The 25,098-nt window shown below is 41.0% G+C and overlaps 1 protein-coding gene across 3 annotated transcripts; it reads right to left on the bottom strand.

Moving 5' to 3' along the window:
• Positions 1-3,630: 3,630 nt before the first annotated feature.
• LOC124112895 (AN1-type zinc finger protein 5-like) lies at positions 3,631-22,658 on the bottom strand. 3 transcript variants are annotated; one of them, XM_046473073.2, is made up of 5 exons: positions 22,542-22,658; positions 16,239-16,491; positions 9,231-9,395; positions 8,178-8,279; positions 3,631-5,729 (listed from the first exon to the last, which is right to left on the bottom strand). In XM_046473073.2, the coding sequence occupies exons 2-5, from the start codon at positions 16,462-16,464 to the stop codon at positions 5,581-5,583; spliced, it is 642 nt and encodes a 213-aa protein (XP_046329029.1). In that variant the 5' UTR covers positions 16,465-16,491; positions 22,542-22,658; the 3' UTR covers positions 3,631-5,580. The 3 variants fall into 3 exon arrangements, with proteins under 3 accessions (XP_046329029.1, XP_046329030.1, XP_046329027.1); XM_046473074.2 differs by having other exon boundaries at positions 16,293-16,491; positions 22,393-22,628; XM_046473071.2 differs by having other exon boundaries at positions 22,393-22,627.
• Positions 22,659-25,098: the final 2,440 nt, after the last annotated feature.

Here is a 25,098-nt window from a genome sequence, read left to right as displayed (position 1 = left end):
GGGACCGGAATTCCCATACTTTGCATAGACTTACGGTAGACGTTAAGCTGAGATCGCTTTGCGCCCTCAAAAACAAGTAGTTGACACAATGAACATCGATGCAAACGGTAAATCATTCACACTGGTAACTTATAAGTTTCTTGGGTTATAAAACATATTATTACTCGCATGGCTCCAGTCGATTGTGTATTGTAAGCCAGTGAGTTGACCTTTTTGAAAATAATTGTATGTTGTTTCAGTGACTTCTACGTGTTTGTGTTTGTTGTTTAACGCCGCACTCAGCAATAGTCCAGATATATGACGGCGGTCTGTAAATAATCGAGTATGGACCAGACAATCCAGTGATTAATATCATGAGCATCGATCCACGCAATTGGGATCGATGACATGCATCAACCAAGTCAGCAAGCCCGACCACCCGATCCCGTCAGTCGCCTCTTACAAGCATACTCGACTCTTACGCAAGCCCGACCATCCGATCCCGTTAGTCGCCTCTTACAAGCATACTAGACTCTTACGCAAGCCTGACCACCCAATCCCGTTAGTCGCCTCTTACAAGCATACTCGACTCTTACGCAAGCCCGACCACCCAATCCCGGTTGACGCATTTTACGGCGAGCATGGGTTGCTAAAGACTTATTCTATCCCAGATCATCACGGGGTCGATGCTATAAATTAAGATCGATTAAGAGGAGAAAGCCCGACCACCCGATCCCCAAGTCGCCTCTTACAAGCATACTCGAATCTTACGCCAAGCATGGGTTGCTGACGACCCTTACTTACTCTTAACGGGTCATAACCCATAACCTCAGTCAAACATGTCCAAGTCACAATAAGCGAGATGTTTCCGTATGTATATTCTTCACTACAGTAGTGAGTGAGTATGGTTTTACGCCGCTTTTAGCAATATTCCAGCAATATCACGGCGGGGGGACACCAGAAAATGGGCTTCACACATTGTACCCATGTCGGGATTCGAACCCGGGTCTTCGGCGTGACGAGCGAACGCTTTAACCACTGGGCTACCCGACCGTCGCCGTGGATAAAGAGAAGTGAGTGAGTGAGTGAGTTGTGTTTAACGCCGCTTTTAACAGTATTCCAGTTATATCGCGGCGTGTCAGTTTAATGTGGGAGGAAAGCCCGAAGTGATGCAGGTCTCAGACGTTTACCACTTCGGTGAAACCCACGAGCACGGGTATGGTGCTGACAAACCTAGAAACATAATAGGGGCGAAGCGGGATTCGAACCCACAATCATGTGTTTCTGGCGCGCCCATGGGACGCAACTCTGCACAGCGATTTGCGGCGCCTAACACGACAAGGCCACCCTTGCTCCCCGGATATAGAGAAGAGATATCTCGTTTAATAAACATACAGCTGTATTACACATTAATACCAAAGCGCGTGCTTTGTCCTGCTGGAACAGTTTCACGAACAAATTAATATTGAAAATTCTCAACACCCCTGGGCTTATTCACGGACTTTACTTTATGGACTTTACGTGTAAAAATGATAGATCACTGAGAGGAGCTTATGCACACTTAACGATCCCAGCAACCGTGTTGCTAGGCCACGTCACATGGCATTGTTTCGCAGGTGGATCTTAAAACAAAATTTCATAAATTACGTCCAAGTATGTGTATATGGTACACGATCGATCCACAAGGCGATCGCAGCGCAACGACTCTCGTACGACTTTGTATGCGGGAGTTATGGATAATAACAGTGCTGCGACAGCTTTTGTGAAACTGACCTCTGGATTCTCAAGGTTGACAGTTGTATGGTGTGAAATTATAAGTATCAACTCAATTGGATTATGCTGTGGATCGCGTAGATGTCTGCCTATTCACACACGACAGTGAAATTCAAAAAATTTCGAAACAAGTAATATATAAACTGCTCCCGTGTAATACCAATTTTATGAAACTCGTGAATAGTTCGTTTACGCTCGTTTCACAAAATTTCAATCTCATTAAAATCAGATTTTAGTTCTCGCTACCGCTAAACAAAGATCTGAAGACATCCCATTAGGGGTCACGTCAGAACTACCTTTCATCCGACCAATCACTGCGTCGCTTACCAGATCATGAAAGTGACAGTCGGAATGTAATTTCTAATCATGCAATCTCGAAAACTTTAACATGGGGTATTCCGAACAATAGTTACGGGTTTAACGACTGAATCCTTACAATCTAGACCATCTATTAGTCATTCCAGAATTTCATTTTTGTTCAGGTTTCAAATTAGTAATCGAGAATTTGTCAAAATATGCTTCGAAGCATAGTCGCTAATTTGAAATTTGTGCCGTAAAGCACGAGAAAGCTGCCTTCTGGTTGGTCATTCCATTGGTCGGTCAAAGTTCGCGCAAGGTCGGTCTGACGTGACCCGTAATGGGACGTCCTCAGATCTTTGTTCAGCGGTAGCGTGAACTAAGATCTGATTTTAATGAGATTGACAATTGGAAGGCTGTGTGTTGCAATACCGACCAACCATGACAGGTTGACTATAGTCATATAAAAAAGGATCGTGAGTTTATTAATTTCTTTTGAGTAGTATATATTTAATTACACGTTTCATTTACGGAGTTTTTATTTGTTTGCTGTTTAACGCCGCACTCAGCAATATTCAAGCTATATGAAGGCGGTCTGTAATGAGATTGACAAAATTTGTATTACACAGGAGCTTGTTTAGTATTCTATATACGTGGTGTCTGGCCACCATGTATGAATCTCGCCCATCATGCCATGATCAACTGGCCATGATTGGGGGCAGAGACTAATGATGTCATTTCATGTGATGTCACGATAACTGATATCACAACGTTCAAGGCAATGTGATGCAATTTCATAGGGAAGTGTCTACATATTTGTTGCTAATAGACAACGATGAGATTCTATTTATCATAAAAAAAATCTATTTCCAACATTTACGGTTTGTAAACAAAAATAACCAGTGCCTTCAGTGTAAAAATTTGTTAACCAGCTTTAGTGTTCGATAGATGAGTGGCGTCATTTGATTGTGACGTCATAGTAATTGATATAGTCACAATGACCTGCGAACCATTCTGAATGAATTTCATTGAAGCAAGATAATATGGCTTGATCTCAACTGTTATATCCAGCTGAAGCCAATTTGGGTGAGTGAGTGAGTGAGTGAGTTTGGTTTAATGCTGCTTTGAACAGTATTCCAGTCATTTAGCGGTGTGTCAGCTTAATGTGGGAGGAAAGCCTGAAATGATGCAGGTCTCAGACATTAACCACTTAAGTGAAACCCACGAGCACGGGTATGGTGCTGACAAACATAGGAACATAATCGGGGCAAACCGGGATTCAAACCCACAATCATAAGTTTCTGGCATGCCTAAGGGACGCAACTCTGCACAGCATATCGCGGCGCCTTAGACGACTGGGACACACGTGCCCCGAAGCCAATTTGGGATGATAAACAAGTTCAAAATTAGGAATGGCAAGCAGGAAAAAAATGCCTTGGAGATATTGCGTGCATAAGGCCTTGACATGACCTGTAGAAATATGTGGACGATATTTGTATATTGCCTTTAACTGCAGTAATAATATATAGGCTTCCAATCTTGTGTACCTGAAAGAGATGGTTGAAATAATAATACAACTAGAAGTATTTCATGTTTTAATACTCATAAATGCTTCTTGCTTTATGAAGAAAGCACTGACAATTTTTTTTTATATATATTAATATTTTTTCAAATTTTTGACGCATTATTACATATACCGTATTCATGGCAAATAATGAACAGAACTCTCTAACTATTCTGCATAGAAGAAAATAATATTTCATGCTCAAGAAATCCAGTGGCTGAAATCTGTACACTGTGAAAGGATGTGGTAATCAAGATACACACTGTTGTAGAGTAGAGTTGGAGGCGTATGGAGCTTACACTCCATAAACCGGATTCTAGATGACTTGAAACCCTACGAAGTGACCATCACAAAACAACCACAGCACTGGATAATAATAGTCCCGGTAGTAGATTTATGAAATATAAGGTCCCAGAGCTGAGGTTATTTTGTCAAGGGCTCAGAATTGTCCCAAGAAATGAGGTAAAGCAGGACCAAGGCAACAGTTACCATGGCAACAGTTACTGATACGGATTAGAATCAAAGCAATTAATAAGACTAGAGATACATATTCTGGCTTCAAATCAATTATATAGCTAATATACATTTCAGACTTCAAAATGGTAGCAAATCATCAATATGTACCTCTACCTTGAACCAAACTAATACCCAGAACACAATAACAAATATAGTCTCAATACTCTGCCACCATCAGCGTGAATGTTTTCATCAGTAGAATATGTGATTGAGGTGACATTTGGCTAGTAGTCAATTTACAAAGCAGAATTGTGGAGGTAATCAATTAATACACAATCAAAAATATCCTAAAAAGTTTGATAAATATGCGCTTATACTGGAAACAATGCGTATCCTAGGCATTTAATAAAAAATTGCAACCACAGGAGCTCAGGGATCAGACTTAACCCAAAAAGTTGCAAGCCTGTACACTGACTGATAGGATATATCCTGATCCATACTGAACAAAAAAGGTCAGGAATCATAAATATTTTTCGGGATATTTTCATAAATGGGCAAAAAAAATATATCCCCAAAAATAGTCCAGAGTGCCGTTGTGCAAAGTGATCTTAGCGCTAAGGTGTTCGCAACTCCCATACCTTAACATAGACTTACGACAGTCGTAGCGCTAAGGTTGTTTTGTACAACGGCACCCTGTTCCTTACCATTTTTGGTTCAGTATATATTTTCGCAAACCTAAAAATTCCTTAAACATGGTGCGGCTTTCGGGCGGGTGGTTAGTGTTAAGACTGATCCCTGGTCAATAAGAATCCCTGGGGTAATACTGCCTAATGGTGTTACATACGATATCACGTCTTCAACCTAGGATACTCACTGCTGTTATTTAAGCATACAAAAGTGTAGAAGAAAAGCTCCTATTCGGGTGAATGTTAATAGACATATCCACAGCACTCGCTTAACTGCAACTAACAGGCGCTCAATGTGTCAGTCGGAGGGTACATATTCATAACACCATAAACAAACGTAAACATTGAGGAGGGGCATCCGGGGTAATAGAAAAAGCCCAAGATTCGGAAACGAACGTACATACAAACTTACATACGCACATATATGTAGTTTACCATAGGTTCAAATTACACACATTGTAAATAATAATAAGGAAATGAAAATCTGCATCATGATCAGTAACATATTATAATCAGCCACGATGAAGCTCGGAAGGAACCACAAATCCACTTGTCGCCAACTCATCCATTAGTGCAAATCCCCAATGCCCTTCAGTCATTTCTGGCTGCACGGAGACGATGCACTAAAGTGTGCACAAAAAAACGCACCAATGCTTGTTGCACTAACACAGGCAAGTAACAGGAGGGTCTCATTGTATTAGAGTTTTGCCAGGTCCCCTAGTGCAGTGGTAGTGGTAGAACTCAATTGTGTTGGTAATGGTTGATATTTTAAAAACAACTCCCACATTTCTAATCCCATTGCTCTTCTCTATCCATACTGGCAAATTAAATCTTCTGAATCTTCTTCCCAACAACCACAGGGTTATTCTTCCGGATCTGTTGTTGCGCTAATTCTTTGTAATCGAAATTGCAGTCGTGTTTGTCTGAATATCGGTGTAGACTGCAGTAGAGACCCCCACAGCGACACATGAAGCCTGGAAAACGAGAACATCACACGTCAAGATTCTGGTGCAAACAGTAACTCAGCAAATCTTTGTATCTCTGAAACAGTCCACTACAGCAGGGTTGTCCTCAACAAATGCAAGGCCTTATCATGGCATATGTCAAATTCAATGTCTTTTCATGGCAAAGTCAAATTCAATGCCTTTCCATGGCAATGTCAAATACAAGGCCTTTTCATGGCAATGTCAAATACAAGGCCTTTTGATGGCAATGTTAAATACAAGGCCTTTTCATGGTACTTGTCAAATACAAGGCCTTTTCATGGCAATGTCAAGGCCTGTTCATGGCAATGTTAAATACAAGGCCTTTTCATGGCAATGTCAAATACAAGGCCTTTTCGTGGCACTTTTCAAATTCAAGGCCTTTTCACACCACTTGTCAAAGCCTTTTCATGTCACTTTGAGTCAATGCAAATACAAAACAGAAAAAAGATTCAAACATTCAGTGCTGTGGCTTAACATAAAGGGGAGTAACTCTTCATGGATCACAGTTGCATTCATTCGGCAGAACACTCGTTATTCAAGCAATCATCATGCAAACGAGGTATGCAAAATCAGCCATGATCTAGTTACCATACAGCAATAAGGTATACATTCGCAGACATTCACAAACAATGTTTGTATTTCAAATTTATATAAAAGAATTTGATGTGTAAGTAAGGTGTAATTCAAGGTCTCTTCACAACATGTATTTTCAAGGAAAATGCAGATTTACGGCCTTTTCAAGACAACCTCTGTACCTCTACAGTCTAGAAAATCAAGGCAACACTTTTCTGATTTTTTGCTTTACACATTTGAATGACACATGGAGGAAAGATAATTAAAAATAGTTCAAATTTAGTTTTTTTTCCAAAAATCAAACTACAATTGAAAGGTAATAATTAATTGTTCATCTCCATTCGGTAAATATTGACAACACTTGCGGATACATTAAACACTACAGCTTTGTTTTAAGCACTATTTGAAAATCATGAATTTAAACTAAGCCATCCAATCACATTACACTCATTTGTGAGTGGAATTGTGGGAAATTATTTTTGAGGGGTATGGTGAGGTGAAAGGGGTTTCTCATCACTTTCAAGACTACTGCACTTATACTACGACATGCATTCACGTGTATGCGACTGCTTGCCCGCGTCCAGACCAATGCCGATTTTATAGTGCTAGCCCAATGAGATACCATACTACAGTATAACATGGAATTCCTCTCAGACACAGTATACTGATTCCAAGACAACCAGTCCTTGTTTTAGCCCCTTCATGCCAAGTGTCAGGCAGGGTATAACAAAAGTACCATCTTTTAATGAGGCCAGGATCAAAACATCAACCTTCCAGTGTCCAGGCATAAGGAGAGATATGGATGGCGATGGCACAAATTGTAACAATAGATGGATCCAGGGAATTCATAATAATAGTGATTTATATATGAATATCAGTTCATCAGTACAGTGCACATGGCAGTCAGACGGGGAAAATACTCTTTTTCTCTCTTGATTTCTGTCAAATTTTCATCAATCATGTATCGCCTCACATACTTGTAAATAGCTACTAATAATTTTACATTTAATTATTAAAAAATGCCTAAAAACAATGAGGAAGAAGTACTTTTCTATAAACTAATTTTGGCTGTGATGGGGTTATTATTGTGATTTGATACCTCTGATCAGAATCAGAAACTTTCAAAATTTATGGTAGAATGAAGATCTTCGCCGCACTCAGCAATATTCCAGCTATATGACGGCGGTCTGTAAATAATCGAGCCTGGACCAGACAATCCAGTGATTAATATCATGAGCATCGATCCACGCAATTGGGATGGATGACATGCATCAACCAAGTCAGCGAGCCTGACCACCCGATCCCATTAGTCACCTTTTACGGCAAGCATGGGTTGCTGAAGACCTATTCTACCCCGGAATCTTCACGGGTCCAATTTAACAGGTACTGCAGCCTCATTCCTGCTCTGTACATATAGAATTCATAGGGACCTTCCAAATTAGTGAAAACATGAGGGTTATATTTGATGCAAGCAGTACCATCAATTGCCTCTGTTAGCACAACACAACTGAGTTTGTGAAATCCAGAAATTTGCCTCCGCGATGTCCCAAACAATGTTAATGTTAAAAGAGGTTTTGCTCTTTATCTCAAGAGAAATTTGCCAGTTTACCGTTAAGCAGAAGTATTAATCAGATTTAAAGATACAGTTTTATTTATAGACTTATACTTTCATATTTAGAAATTACATGAACACCCACATGCCACTATCGTACGCATGTTTTATGAAAGAAATTGTACTCTTGGCCACGAGGCCTTCAATACTGAATAAACTCTCTCTCTGTAAGCACAACACAACCGAGTTGGTGAAAGCTACATTTTGATTAGTGTTGTTATTCCTGGAGGTGACAGTGCTGACTGACCCACCTGTTAGTCCAACCTTCTTCTTGCAAGTATGACATCTGTTTTTCTTGGGCTTCTTGTCTTTCCCGTCTTCAGACTTCCCATCATCGGACACCTCCGACCCCCCTGGTGACAGACAGTGTTCAGTGTAGGCTTACGTACCATAACTGTTTGAGTGAGTGAGTGAGTGAGTGAGTATGGTTTTACGCCGCTTTTAGCAATATTCCAGCAATATCACGGCGGGGGACACCAGAAATGGGCTTCACACATTGTACCCATGTCGGGAATCGAACCAGGGTCTTCAGCGTGACGAGCGAACGCTTTAACCACTAGGCTACCCAACCGCAGCTATAACTGTTTGAATCTCACATGATATCTTAAAAATTCTTTTAAACGTTTCAATTCCATTTGTCGTGTGTACATTCACTTTTCAAGCCTTTCACATAATGGCAGCACTAGAAACCAACACTTTTAGTCCACTGGTCCTCATAATAGCATAGAGCAAAACCCCTAAAAAGGGCAAATTTATACTGGTCCTTATGATACCTTAGCTATTGGGCAGTTTGGCAAGGACTACAGGACTAGTGCCAATTTCAAAAGCTGAACTGGAACCTGTTTAAACCTGGCATCCCCAACATCGAACAGATACTAGCGGTAGAAATTGGCACTAGTCCTTTAGTCCCTGCCAAACTGCCCAATAGTTAAGGTATCATAAGGACTAGTAGAAATTTGCCCTTTTTAAGGGTTTTGCTTTATGTTAGCATTATAACGACTAGTGGACGAATTTGTTTCTAGCGCTCAAGTTTCTCACTCTGAGACCAAGTAAAGATAAAGCATTGCAGGGTTAGAAACTAACAGTTTTTGTCCACTAGTCCTTATAATGATAACATATAGCAAAACCCTTAAAATGGGCCAATTTCTACTAGCCCTTAGGAAGCCTTTACTATTGGGCAGTTTGGTAAGGACTACAGGACTAGTGCCAATTTCTAACACTGCATTGTAATTTTGAACCCTGCATCTGAATAATAAATACTTTATATGGTCCTCGCATCGATGTCAAGGGGGGACAACTCTTACCAGCTGCTCCTTCTTCCGTCTTCTCCGTGTCTTGCTTTTCCTGACTGGCGCTGGCTACAGGCACAGTAGGCGTGGCCGTCTCCACGCTGGGTGTGGTGTTGGTGGTGCTGGGGGTGCTGCCAGGGGGTGGCGACGTGGAAGATGGTGGATCTGGTGATGATGTTCCTGAAGCAGCAAGCAGAAAGTCAGTGTTGAGTATACAGCACATCATTTGTACCATTGCAAGTAAGACAATCACTGCAGGTGTGAGTGAGTGAGTGAGTAGGGTTTTACGCCGCTTTTAGCAATATTCCAGCAATATCACGGCGGGGGACACCAGAAATGGGCTTCACACATTGTACCCATGTTGGGAATCGAAATCAGGTCTTTGGCGTGACGAGCGATAGCTTTCACAACTAGGCTACCCGACCGCCCCTCAACCATCATCATCATCATCATCATCATCAGTCCAGTGAAGTGCAGGTGTGAAGTGAGATGAAATGGGGCTTAACGTTGCGATTACGATCTCTGTCCTTTATTCATCAAGTATTTAGCTGATGTTAGAGTGCTAGCTCATTGAGATACCACACCAGTTTTAACATGGATACCCCATTCAGACACAGTATAGACACCGAGACAATAAGTCCCTTAGCTACTTAAAGCTAAGCACCAGTTTGTTTGTTTGCTGTTTAACGCTGCACTCAGCAATATTCCAGCTATATGACGGCGGTCTGTAAAATAATCGAGCCTGGACCAGTCAATCCAGTGATTGACATCATGAGCATCGATCCACGCAATTGGGATCGATGACATGCATCAACCAAGTCAACGAGCCTGACCACCCGATCCTGTTAGTCGCCTTTTACGACAAGCATAGTCGCCTTTTACGGCAAGTATGGATTGCTGAAGACCTATTCTAACCCGGAATCTTCACAGGTCTGAGCACCAGGCAGGGTAACAACAAGCACCACCTTTAATGTCTGTTGATATGAGCAGACACTATTCACTGACCATGGGGGTGGTCAATTTGGCCTGGTTCTCGAACAATTTAGGTTCTACTTTCATGATCATTGTAAGACCAAAACAAAATCTTATGAAGCATGCAAATTCTGCAGCATGAGTCCTTGTGCATGTTTACTGACCAAACTTAAGGACAATTAGGGAGTGTGTGAGTGAGTTGGGTTTAACCCCGCTTTGAACAGTATTCCAGTTATATCAAGGCGTGTCAGCTTGATCTGGTAGGAAAACCCGAAGTGATGCAGGTCTTAGACGTTTACCACTTCGGTGAAAGCCACGTGCATGGGTATGGTGCTGACAAACCTAGACACATAATCGGGGTGAACCGGGATTGGAACCCACAACCATAGGTTTCTGGCTTGTCCAGGGGACGCAACTCTGCACAGCGAATTGCGGCGCCTTAGATGACTGGGCCACCCGTGCTCCCAACAGCACATTGTGGTGCCTTAGATGACTGGGCCACCCGTGGACCCTGTATGAACACATCTTCGATCGAGCCAAGGAATCCCGGCCTAGTTCGGCAAGGGTGGAAACTGGACTTTTATAGTCAGTTAACTCACTTGCCTCGGGAAGATGGTATGGACAATAAGAGAAATACAAACTTCACAACATTTGTCAATGAGGTGAGGTGAAATGGGGTTTAACGTCGCGTCCAAGATTATTGCACTTATATAGCGACGTGCATGTACATGTATGTATGTCTGCTTGTACTAGTCCGGACTGATGCCGATTTATAGTGCTAGCACACTGAGATACCATGCCGCAGTTTAACATGAATACCCCACTCAGACACAGTATACAGACTCCGAACCGCCAAGTCCTTGTTTTAGCCCCTTAATGCCAAGCGCCAGACAGGGTAACAACAAGTACCATCTTTTAACGTCTTTTGGTATGGCGCGGCTGGGGATCGAACCCCGGACCTTCCGCTCTCCGGGCGGACGCTCTACCTCTAGACCATGGAGGCGGTTCATTTGTCAATGAGGTCAAGAAGCTGAAAAAAGAATTAATCCTAGTGCCACTGAACAATTTCCATATGGCTACAGAGCTCCAGATAAGCTTTTGGTGTTGTGGGTATTTTACCCATGCACGCAGCATATCTGGAGCTCTGTGCCTAGCATATGGGACTTCATTGTTATTGAATAGCACTGCATCAAAACTGTGAATTGTCATGTGACAAAACAGAACGAAAAGTTAATTAACTTTCACTTTCTGGTGATCTAAGTTTGTGTCAATCACAGTCTGCAACCACTGGCCAAAACCATTTTGTTCATTCTAGAAAGCTCAGCTAATAATAGTACATATAACAACACAAAATTCTACTGAAAATTAAGGTAAGAGAAAAGTTTGCGCGCAAAAGCATTTCGCACTACCAAGGTTCTAAGCTAACATTACATATTTACTGATAGCCCTTTGGGCTTAAGTCATATTTCTGGGTGTCATTCACTGATGATAGACAAATAAGACTGTAATCATAATAATAATGATCGTGTAGAAAGTTAATCCTATTATTACATTACCTGGTCATAAAAAGTGTTTATTGTATATCTATTTTATTTAAAGTTTTATAATACATTGTATATTTATATACTCATCCTATCTCACACTATTAATTTCTTCTTTTCCTGGTGTGGAAACGATCCATGAAAAAACACCTCACCCCAACACATCCCACTCATCACCATGTTCACCATGCGCCACTTGAATCCCGTGCAATCTGATCGTCTGACATCCCTTGCACCCTCGTTCTCTTTCTAGAGCGTACCCCTTTGCGCTACTAAGACAGATCCACATCATATCAGGCAACTCATGTGTTCTGTGGTTTCCCATGGACATCAATCTATTGAATGACCGCGTGGCTTTGAACTAGGGGGAGCCTATTCAGGCCTGACTTTAGCCTACCCTGTTTACGAGAGGGAGTGGATCTCGCCTTCTCCGTCCGGGAAGTTCTACAAGACAGGCTACATTCATTACGCTCCAACGGAGCACCTTATTGTGACTTCCATGGGAAAGACATATAGTCCCTACAAACAAGTATATTTCCCTCCATTGTACATGTCTGCGAACCAAATGGTAAGAAAAATAAACAAATGAAATAAAATCAATTTTTCTTGCTGTAATTTCTAGACATGGTCCCAATTCTGAAAAAGCTGGTATCGTCATCATCGTCCTCTGAGACTAAGATGTCCCGGAGGTAGTGGGAGGCAAACGCTGACTGATTTCCAAGAGCAACCTTCCATTTTGGTCAGTGACGTGCAGTTGCTATGTAACGCCATGGTAGATGCCACTGCCTTCATCTCATGTGGGTTAGAGGCAACTGAATGTGGTAAACCAATCTCATTAAAATCAGATCCTAGTTCTCGCTATCGCTTAACAAAGATCTGAGGACATCCCATTATTGGTCACGTCAGAATGACCTTTCATCCAACCAATCAAAGCGTCGCTTACCAGATAATGAAAGTGACAGTCGTAAGGGTTTTCTCATCATGCAACCTCGAAAACTTTAACACGGGGTATTCCGAACGACAGTACAGTGACTGTATGACTGATTCCGTCAAAATTATCGTTTATCTCTCGCTTCCGTGGGTCAAACATTTGAACAGAGGAGACATTGCACAGTATGCGGAAAGCACTGCTATACAATCTCAACCATACATTAGACATTCCGGAAAGTTCGTTTGTTCAGTTTTCAAAATTTTAATCGAGAACTGTGCCAACATATTTTTCAAGCATATTCTGAAATGGAAGTCGCCAGGTTGAAACGAGTACCGTAAAGCTCGAGAAAGCTGCTTTCTAATTGGCTGACGTTTGTCATTTCAGTCGTTGGTCAAAGTTGGCGAAAGGTCGTTCTGGCGTGACCCGTAATGGGTTGTCCTCAGATCTTTGTTTAGCGGCAGCGAGAACTTAGATCTGATTTTAATGAGATTGTGTGGTAAACCTGCAGAGGTGTAAGCCCAAAAGAGCGCAACCAGAAGGACACCATAGTCCGATAAACTTCAGTGTTCACCAGTCAACAACAGGATGACTAATCTCTCACGTGACCGGGTAAGGTTTCAGAAGCCTTTAAGTAGATCCTTTGGGCTCTGACAGGGAATAAAGAGAGATCTTCGATATCGTCAGGACTAAATATCTAAGAAAGTGGCAGAATGGTAAATAATCGGTTTGGCTGTCCAGGAAGATCTGATCTGATCTGCAAGGCGATAAGACCGAATCAGGGCGAGGGAGCTCAGCTACTGTGTGTGGAGATCTTGCAACCAGAGGTGGTTGCAATCACTGAATTAGGAGCAGCCAAATAGGTAGCCCAGGAACCCTTCAGCTTCCGTGTAGTGCGCAAGGGCTGGAGATACTACTTGTTGTGGCAATGAAGTGGTCTGCAATGTAATGTCCCGAGCTGTGCAATAACCCTTAGAAGCCTCTATTTTTTATCATACATGGCCCCGATCCACAAAGCCTTCGTAACTTACACATAGAGTTTACGACTGAAATTAAGATAATTTTACTAATATTTACGACCGATCGCCAAAGCGTTCTTAATCCGTTCGTAATTCATTGTCTTATGATCATTGTCAAGTACTCTACTTCGGTCTCGAAACACCCTTGGTCGTGACCGTGTTGCCTTTTCTTCTAATAAGCCAAGCAAACAAAAAATATGCCGCCCTCTTGATACTAAAGTTACGACAGAAATGTTTGATTTACGATAGGTACTGACCACTCATAATTTTTCTCTTAACTTTAAGAGATATTTTCACTAAGATAGCTTTGTGGATCGCTTAAGATTTTTGTCATAAAGTTACGACGGGTTTTACGATGTTCGTAGCGCTACGAATGCTTTGTGGATCGGGGCCCTGAGCCTTTGTGAAACGTGACGTGCAGCAGTGAAAGCCCCAGACACTCTTCAGTAATATCCATTAGCTAGGAGAGATTTCTGGAGATGCGCCAGACGCAAAGATGAAGCGTGTCCAGTGACGGATGAAGCTGGTGTTTGGAGTAGTAAGTCTGGTCGCAGAGGTAGTCAACATTTACGAGGATGAACCAGCTTCTCAGTGGCCAAAAGGGCGCGACCAAAATAATTTGGAAGGTGTTTGGTGTCCACTTCATTCTGCATTACTTGAGGGATCAATTCTTTTTGTGAAGGCTGGGCATGTTGGGTTGTAGTTTGAGACAATCAATCAATCAATCAATCAATCAATCGGGGTGGTGGTGGGCAGGGTTTGTGTGTGTGTGTTTGAAGCTGGAAACTTTGTTCTAGGATTGTTTCCACACCAGGATCAAAGATAAAGTTTAACCATTTGGTTTTATTCAAATTCTAATTCAATATTGTTTAAGTTAATTTTGGTGAAAACACGTGTGAACTGGTCAGCAGACTGCATGTGATGCAAAAGGACTTTTCTCGTTTGTAAACAAATTCACTAATTCTGAAAGCAGAGCAGTCCGGCCAGATAGAACCCTTTCAGTGTTATGTTTGTCATAATAATAAAGACATGTTATTACAATGAGGAGTAAGATGATATACCGTATTCGACGTAATAAGCGCCCCGCTCTAATAAGCGCCCATATTTGCAAATATATTGAATAGCTAGTGAACAATCCCAATTAGCACCCCTTCCGATTGATCAATGTACACAAGACTTATTTATTCATGTATAATACGCACTCGTGTGTTATATGCACCCTTAATTATGGGCAATTAATTTCTGGAAAATATATCTGTCGTGTATAATACGCACAGACTTTTCTTTTGTATCATTTCAGGCTGTTAGCATAAACCACGAAATTTACGATCTTTCAACTCTGGGTATTTTCTCACGAAAATTATATTCTAATAGGGCCCCCTATTTCTAATTTTGAGAGCGCCCTGGGCGCTTATTACGTCGAATACGGTATATCATGCCTGTGGCAGAGGTACCAGGTTGCAAGGAGTGAGTGAGTATGGTTTAACGCCGCTTTTAGCAATATTCCAGCAATATCACGACGGGGGACACCAGAAATGTGCTTCACACATTGTACCCATGTCGGGAATCGAACCCGGGTCTTTGGTGTGATGACAAACACTTTAACCACTAGGCTACGACCGCCCCTGACTGCAAGGAACTAGGAGAGTGACTTCTAGACAAATAGCCTGCAAAGCCAATGTTCAAACATGTTTCATGTAATTCTGATCTCTGATTGTACTCCCAAGCCCATTCAAACAGATAAAGATACAGAATGAATAAAGGTGATTGACAACACATCGTAAGATGAAACATTTATTTCCCCACTGGAGCAATTGTCCATTTCTATCCAGGCTAGCATGCACACATCAGTCTATCACTTTTAGCATGCGGCCAAAAAGTTTTCTTTCTAGGTAAAAAGGCTACCAAAGACAACCAGCAGACAGTAACCAAGCAATGGAATATAAACAGAAAATAGAAATAGCCACACAAATTACAAACGACTTAAAACCTGCCATTTTAATGGAACCAACCACAGTAAATCATGCAGACTGTTACGGTCTTAATAGAAAATGTGACAGGTTTTAAAAAGTCCTATGATGCAAACTTTTGGGGGATTGTGTCTTGTCTGTAATTTGAGGCTATTTCTATTTAAAGTTTATTCATATTCCATTGCTTGGTTGTTCTCTGCTGGATTTCTTTGGTAGGCCTGTAAAAAGTTGATTCAAAACATTACATTCAAAGCATACTTAAAACAGGTGAGGGAATGAAATGTTTCAGGACTTGAAAAACTTTTAATTTTTTTTACATTCTTGAAAGTATTCCCATTCCAACAAGCAATTCCTAGCGTGTTATACTATTAAGTACGAGGGCAGCATAATTAGTAAAAGCATCCAAGGTTAGTTACATTTAAACTTGGCACCCAACCACGCACACACTGAGGATGTGTTACAGCTATTATTCCACCTCAAAAGCATTTACAGCGAAGACAGATGAAGAGACATGGAGACGGAGAAGCGGAGCTAAACAAAGGGAGGTAACTGAACAAGGGGATGGAACTACAAACAAAGATGACAAGAATTACCTAGAGATGTCTGAGCCAATGTGGCAGACATGCTGGAGACGTCGTTGGTCTCACCTGTAGGGCTGACTCGACCGCTACTCACAGGCGAGGAGGAGTTCTGTTTGCGCTTTAGTGCATCTTTGTAGCATTTGGAGCACATGCCATCGAAAGCAGCATTGCCATAGAAACCACAGCCTGTGCGACAGAGTGTAGTGGGAGGCAGGTTCTGGTTCCCGTTCTGTTCCATCTAGAACCCTGGCAGGCACCCACACAACTGAAACAGAGGATACACAGATGAGGTGGGGAATGGCACGGCTGGGGGGGCAGAGGGTGATGGGAGGTGATGGGAGGTGAGACTCGAGCATCTCGAGGTGCTCCGACAGGCTTGGCACTAGTGACAGAGGACACACGTGGCAGAGCTCCAGATAAGCTGCGTATCTGCGTAAAAATCAGAAATGCAGAAATATGCAGTAAAATAAAATCCAAGCGTATCAAATACGCAACGAAAATTACAGATACGCTACAAAAATAAAACTTGTCAAGTAACTCCGCGTATTCGATAAGCAAATCAGCAACTTATTTGCAATTATAAACAGGCACTCCGTCAACCTTGCCAAACTTCACGATGACAGTTTCATCATGATCATTTGCCATCACACTCTCTTGTGGAAGTATCGTGGTATTTTTGAGTCCTATAAAGCTCTCGAACCCACACGACACCAGTTTGCAGGGACTAGATGAATAGTGTTTTTAAATATTTAACTTAAATACCCACATGTGTAAAAACTACTGGGTAACAGAAATTTGAATACCCAGATAGAATTACTGATACCCAATGATTTTAAAATGCATGGGTAAAATACCCACAACACCAAAAGCTTATCTGGAGCTCTGATGTGAGGTGGGAAACGGCATGGTTGGGACAGAGGGTGAGACTCTCGCATCTTGTGATGCTCTGACAGTCTTGGGGCTAGTGACAGAAAGCTAAAACAAAGAACGCACATGAGGTGGAACAAAGCTGGTTGGGGCTGGGACATCCACAATTCCAGCAACAGTGACAGACAATCATAAGTACAAGGTGTGCTCAGAGTGGTGGAGCACAGCATGCTGGGGTAGGGTCATACCATGGTGGCAGGCAGACACTGCATTGGGGGGGCACCGTATGGTGGGTGAGGTGAGGTGAGGTGAAATGGGGTTTAACGTCGCGTCCAAGATTATTGCACTTATATAGCGACGTGTATTTGTTTGTGTGGCTGCTTGTACTAGTCCGGACTGATGCCGATTTATAGTGCTAGCTCACTGAGATACCATGCCGCAGTTTAACATGAATACCCCACTCAGACACAGTATACTGACTCCGAGCCGACCAGTCCTTGTTTTAGCCCCTTAATGCCGAGCGCCAGACAGGGTAACAACAAGTACCATATTTTAACGTCTTTTGGTATGATGCGGCTGGGGATCGAACCCCGGACCTTCCGCTCTCCGGGCAGACGCTCTACCACTAGACCACGGAGGCGGTCTGTTTTCGGTTTTAAGGTCTGAAGATGCAAGGAGAGTGTCAAGGTCAGTTTGTGAAAGAGTTCCCAGCCTGCTTAGCCCTGGAAGGATTTTAAGGTGTTTAGTGGGGTCCCGAACTGAACGTTATCACGAACTTAGCTAGGAAACTTTATAAGGCTTTTCCAATTCTGCTGAATGAAAATCAATGACAGAAATTGGCACTTGTCCTATAGTCCTTACCAAACTGCCGGATTGACTGGTCCAGCATCGATAATTTACAGACCGCCATCGTACAGCTTGAATATTGCGGAGTGCGGCGTAAAACAACAAACCAACCAACCAAACTGCCCAACAGTTAAGAGTGAGTGAGCGAGTATGGTTTTACGACGCTTTTAGCAATATTCCAGCAATATCATGGCAGGGGACACCAGAAATGGGCTTCACACATTGTACCCATGTCGGGAATCGAACCCGGGTCTTCGGCGTGATGAGCAAACGCTTTAACCACAAGGCTACCCGACCGACCCTTATAGAAAAAGATCCTAGCAAAAGTTAATAAAAATCATGAAAACGTCCTGACGCCATTTGTCTCAAGCAAGATCACTGATCAAAGAAACAAAAACTGATGAATACTGAACATTAACAAGAGGAAACAATGTGGTCACACCTAAATGCAATATCAGTTACAGGGAAAAGATTACAGCAGACTCATTGTAAACAACCTGTTCAGTGAAAAATGTATTCTTTGGGCAATCAGATGGTTTGCATATTTTATGTGTGAGTGAGTTGGGTTTAACTCTGCTTTTAACAATATTCCAGTTATATCACGACGTGCCAGCTTAGGAGAAAGCCCAAAGAAATGCAGGTCTCAGACGTTTACAGCTTCAGTGAAACACTTTTATTTTATGAAGCCCTCTTGATTTTCATTGGAACAAGGGCTGAGAATAATCAGAACTTCTGTTTGCATCGACCATGGGGTTCATCCCAGGATCAATCAAAAGTGTCCACACTCCATTGTCAGAAAACCTGTTCCTCCAAAACCTTTTCTAAATGTGTCTTATAAGAAGTGTTTTTAAATGATAAATCTCTGGGTGATGATGAAGCAAATACCACTGCATCCACCAGCTGGATGTAGAATACATAATGATAATGTGTATTACATTTGTTGACATCTGCAGAGCTCCAGATAAGCTGCGTATCTGCGTAAAATACGCATCAGAAATGCAGAAATATGCAGTAAAATAAAATCCAGGCGTATCAAATACGCAACGAAAATAACAGATACGCTACAAAAATAAAACTTGTGCGTATCAACAAAATATTGTGAAGTAACCCTGCGTATTCGATTAGCAAATCAGCAACTTATTTTGAAATTATGAACGGGCATTCCGTCAACCTTGCCAAACTTCACGATGACAGTTACATCATGATCATTCGCCATCACACTTTCGTGTGGAAGTATCGTGGTATTTTTGAGTCCTACAAAGCTCTCGAACCCACACGACACCAGTTTGCAGGGACTAGATGAATAGTGTTTTTAAATATTTAACTTAAATACCCACATGTGTAAAAACTACTGGGTAACAGAAATTTGAATACCCAAATAGAATTACTGATACCCAATGATTTTAAAATGCATGGGTAAAATACCACAACACCAAAAGCTTATCTGGAGCTCTGCATCTGTAAAAAACCTAGGCATGGGCTGGAGGTGTCGGTTGCATTACAAATCACATATCAGTAATTTCTTCAACAAATTGCACACCTTGAATGTCAATAATACAAACTTCCAAAGTAAATTCAACATGACTAGAAATTCTCTTGAAACAGAAACAGCACCAATTCGAAGGTGAGAACTGATGTTCCATCTGCGACCAGTCCAAAGTCAAAGTAAAGAAAAAACTGCTGCAAAAACCTTCTAGCACAATTTGGTCCATCTGTTTAAGGATTTATCTTGGATTCTAAACTAATTTTGAATGATTTAAGTCTGTATTTTCTTAAATTCAGAGGTATCGCAGCATTGTAATATGTATCCAATACAATAATGCCCCATCAATTTGATTGGTCCTGTTATCAGTGAACTACAAGTCATCCCAACAAAGCTGTATTACCGTGTTCACCGTAATAAGCGTCCCACTCTAATAAGCGCCAACGGCTATATTTTCTAATATATTGGCGAGTGAACAATCCCAATTAGCACCCCTTCCGATTGATCAATGTACACAAGACTTATTTATTCGTGTATAATACGCACTTGTGTGTTATATGCAACCTTAATTATTGAAATAGGGGGCTCTTATTAGAATTTTATTTGGGTGAAAAAAAGCAGAGTTGAAAGATAAATTTCGTGGTTTATGCTGACAGCCTGAAATGTTTATATAAGAGAGATATATTTTTCAAGAATTTAATTGCCGATAACTAAGGGTGCATAATAAGTATTGTGTACATTGATTAAAGGAAAGGGTGCTAATTGGGATTGTTCACTCGCCAATATATTAGCAAATATCGCCATGGGTGCTTATTAATGTTCTACCGACATCTGGACATTCGGATCTACCACTGCTGTACATGCTCATCTCGAATATCAATGTGGGAATCCATTAGCATCCACCAGGAATTACATAAACAGTTACATCTGTTTAGTAGATATTGCTTACCACCTATCAAACACCAGCTGACTGATATTACAACCTATATTTGGGTGATTTTTGCTTTGTTAGATAAATGAAATATTTGCAACTGTCAGTTCTCTTTGGTTATCAACCAAGATATTAATATCGATAGCTGGAGCTTTAAATCAATTTTACAATCATCTGTTTCCCTCATGAAAGTGGGAACGGGTAAAGTTGAGTGAGTATTGTTTTACGCCGCTTTTGGCAATATTCCAGCAATATCACAGCAGGGAACACCAGAAATGGCATTCACACATTGTGCCCATGTCGGGAATGGAACCTGGGTTACAGCGTGACAGCGAACACTTTAACCACTAGGCTACCAGACCACCCCGGAACAGGTCAAAAGGGCCACAGATACCCAAGTCAAAAGGGCCACCAACTCTAGTAACAAAACATAACATTATACAAAATAATACACCTGATGTGATGAAATGGTCAGTGTGACACTTTCAGCTGACAGAAATAAACAAAACCCATGACTAGATGACATGTGAGCATTATTTGAAAGAAACTAAGAATTTCAATATGAAATCTTACATAATGAGTGATAACAGTTATTAGCCACCAAAAATATCATGATGGGGACACCAGAAATGGGCTTCACACATTGTACCCTTGTGGGGATAAGACCTGGGCATTAAATGTGATGAGCAAATTCCCGAAACCAGTATGCTACCCCACCGTCCTAACATACTATAAATATCCAAGGAGAAAGCATTTAACATACATTACAGTGTCAGATATTAAGGGATACCCCAGCTTGTTACTGGATGAAAATATTGCTGAGGTTTCGGAATAGTTCATAAAGACGCAGACTGAATAGGTATTTGCATAAAAATTGAGAGTTGATTTATATAATTCACATACAGCATCCTTAAACTTAATAAATGTGTTAGTACTATGTCCATGGAAAGTAGAAAGAGACAAATGCCAACCATTAACAACATTAAGACTTTACAGATACTTAATATGCTGCTATCGTACCGCAGTCACCCTGGTACAACCATTCCCACTTCCTGGGGCAATTCCATCACAATATTCCAAGGAAATACTCTGGTACCATTCCAACTTGATGAAGGTTAGCTGATGTGATATACAGACCAACAAAATCAAAATATCCAGGGTTAGAAATTGGCACTAGTCCTGTAGTCCTTGCCAAACTGCACAATAGTTAAGGTATCATAAGGACAAGTAGAAAAATGCCATTTTTAAGTGTTTTGTTATTTGTTATCATTATAAGGACTAGTGGACTAAAATTGCTAGTTTCTACTGCTGATATCATGTGTAAATAAGATTTTAAAAATTGACTTCATGAAGACAAAGTTAAAGTATAGTTCACACATTCCCTAACTGTTGAGTCCATGAACAAAGCACTTTGATCCCCCTACCTAACAGTAGATGACCCTATTGTGACTCACAGCTGGCCACAGTGAGATCTATTATTCAACCAACTGTTAGGCATACATATATAAGCCAAACTTACATATTCAGACACGTTCCTACTGCAGATACATTAATTCCACTATCCTTTCTTACTGATTCAAACTTTTTAGCCTAAAATATGCCGTAAGTTTGAATTAATTGATCACAATTGAAGCACAACTCCTAAACTTCCACTTTGTTTACATCTGACTTACTTTCATTCAATCCGACAAAGATACGTTTAGTTAGCCACATTTTAACATTTTGACTTATAAAGACCGAGTACAGGTATCGTCAGTTACATAAATCTCCACAAAAGGTTAGAGAAGGAAAGTACGTATATCTCCTGCTTTATCAAACCAGCTGAACAAGCTGGGTCGTTGCGTTGGCAGAGAAATAAACACACGGAAGGAAAATACCGTTCACACAATAACTACCTGGTCAAATTTCATGAAACCAAGTTTACAACACACATTGAACGATTCCCTTTGTAATGGATGGAGTCATGGGTGAAAATGCAGACCGAGAGACCCTGTATTTCATCCATATAGACAATCCAAAATATTGTTTTGCTTTCTCACCCAGTCCAAGATGGCGACCGAATAATCGTCTGAACAGAAAAGTCTCCTTTCGTCGCTCAAATATCCTCCTTAAACGCGCTTCATTGGCAAAATATTGGTTTGTAAGTCTTGCTAGGATCTTTTTTCTTGAACTAACGGTCAGTATTTACCTGGTGGACTTTAGTTTTAACTGCGTACCAAACCTTTTCTGTTGCCTACGTGTGAACCCAGCTCAAAGTCACAGTGTCACGATTCCTGATTATTCTAGTCACATGACCTCCATTCCAAGCCGCTGATTGGCTGAAACGTACATGACCCCATATTGCGACCTCTCTAGTGACGTCACAAACAGATGACTAGTTGCATGATAGGTCCCGTTACTAAATGAACTTTCCCTCTAAACAAAGGAAACGCGTGATTAAGACGATGCTGTGCCCCAGACGTTTATTACCCATCTAAAGTATTAGCGGTTTCTAATATGTAATGAATAAATTATGAGATAAAACTTTTGGATTAAAGTGAAAGCGATGTATTTAGAATCTGCCACACCCACCTACCCTACAATTGTCTTCCGTTACTCTATATAGTAAAGTTGTCCCATCCCTTTAAACTAAGCATGCGTAATAACTATGACACACATCGTAATAACTAGATCCGTCTTCGTCATCATATTGTTTCTTCATCGGAACATTTTTAAACACATGTTTAAGGTAAATAGTTTACATCGTTGATAAATGACATTAACATGGCTTTATTTTTCTATGCCACATATTGTGTTTAATGTGTGTGTGTGTTGACAAGTTATTAACAGGCTTATATTAACAATGTAATAAGCGCCACATAATCTCTTTATCCAATGTGATGTTGTTGGAATGAGCTTTCTTAACGCGGTTATTTAACTGTGCGCCATTGTGACAACGAACATTCAGTCATTCATTCATTCATTCATTCATTCATTCATTCATCGTACCCGTCAAATCCAACGTTCTTAGTAAAATTCCTTTCCTGCACCTTATCGACAATTTATTGATGTGGCATATAACCTAACGTCAACGTCAACGTCAACGTCAACCAAGTCCACATTACCAAAAAAATATTCAGATAAAAAACAGTTCAATTTTGATAAGTGAAATCAAATACATTGCTGACTTTTCTGAAATTGCTTGCCATGTTTTAAACAAAAATTAGCATTTAATCGACTAATGTTTGACCGACAAACGCCAATTTTCCCGAATTATATTTTTAATTTTAAGTGCATACACGCAACCACGCAACCACGCATACACGCAACCACGCATTCACGCAGTCACGCACGCACATACACAAACCTTTTCCGAGGTTCCCGGGAATTGTCTAGGATTCCAAAACTTAGTACCTGTGGTAATGATTTTTTTCTTTTGGGGAGTTGGGGGGGTGTCGTTATATTGGATTTTTGAATTATTTTCATACATTATAAGGGATTGGAAAATTTTAATTTCAAATTGGGAATTTTTTACTGTCATTTACTGCAAACTTAGCAGGCCTAGATACACCCCTGGCCGTATCCGCGCTTGGGGTTCGACTCCCAAGTTTATGATGTTTATGAAGTTTGTTGATGTTGTTTATGATGTAAATGGTGTTAATGATGTTTATGATGTAAATGGTGTTTATTATGTAATGATGTTTATGATGTTTTTGATGTTTATGATGTAAATAGTGTTTATGAAGTTTATGATGTTGTCTCAAGTTGACAGAAGATGGTTACCAGGAGACAAGGCCACAGGCCACAGACTGAAATCTGAGACGGACAACGACATAATGTTATCCCCTCCTGTAATTCTTATTTAACGCCGTATTGATACTAAAGTGGAGTTAATCCTCGCCGCGTCGGTCGTAAATTTCCCCCGAGTTAAACACATAGAATAACATTGAAATTTTAATATTCAGCTGTCACCCGGATTAACACGGAGATGGATAATCCTTCGTTTAATCCTCTCCGCGTCTCTGAGACAAATCTGCCAGTCACGCTTGTCACATGGGACTTGTCGCGCCATGGGCGAGGTCTGTATTATCCATGAGTTCAATTTATTCACACGTTTTAATGTCTTCTGAATTCATTCAAGCGACCGAGAATTGATTAGGCACATACGCCGAATACCCCCTAATTGGGAGTGACCTCTTGACCGACATTGATTATCAGGCCTGCGGTCAGTACGTGACTGATATTGACTACCTACACAGAGGTCACCTTCCGGGTCGGACTGACCGGTGTCACCACATGCAACGTCCTAAAGTACAGTAAACTACGGTTATAACGAACTCAAAGGGACTACTAATTTTAGTTCGTTATAACCGTAGTTCGTTATAAGCATATATACAGCATAACTACAGCAAATCGTCGGGACCAAAAAAGTAATTTCGTTATAACCGTAAGTTCGTCACACGCGTGTTCGTTATAACCGTAGTTTACTGTAGATATATATGGATGAAGGTAGAAAGAATAGATAGGAGAGATCGATACAGTGAGTGCATGTTGTTTAATGCCGCATAGTCGGCGATATTCAAGTTGTTACCGCGAAATATAGAACAATAGATACTCAAGAGAGAGAGAGAGAGAGAGAGAGAGAGAGAGAGAGAGAGAGAGAGAGAGAGAGAGCTTTCAATTTACGTTGATCACGTCGCGTCAGCTTTGTAGAAAAACACCTCGCAGCCGTTAACCACTTTGATAAAGCAATATTAGACATAGTT

The sequence above is a fragment of the Haliotis rufescens genome, unplaced genomic scaffold (assembly GCF_023055435.1).
Source record: "Haliotis rufescens isolate VD_foot unplaced genomic scaffold, xgHalRufe1.0.p SCAF_14, whole genome shotgun sequence".
Lineage (NCBI taxonomy): Eukaryota > Metazoa > Mollusca > Gastropoda > Lepetellida > Haliotidae > Haliotis > Haliotis rufescens.
The sequence above is the reverse complement of the archived record's forward strand: the minus strand, read 5'-3'. Positions and strand labels throughout refer to the sequence as shown.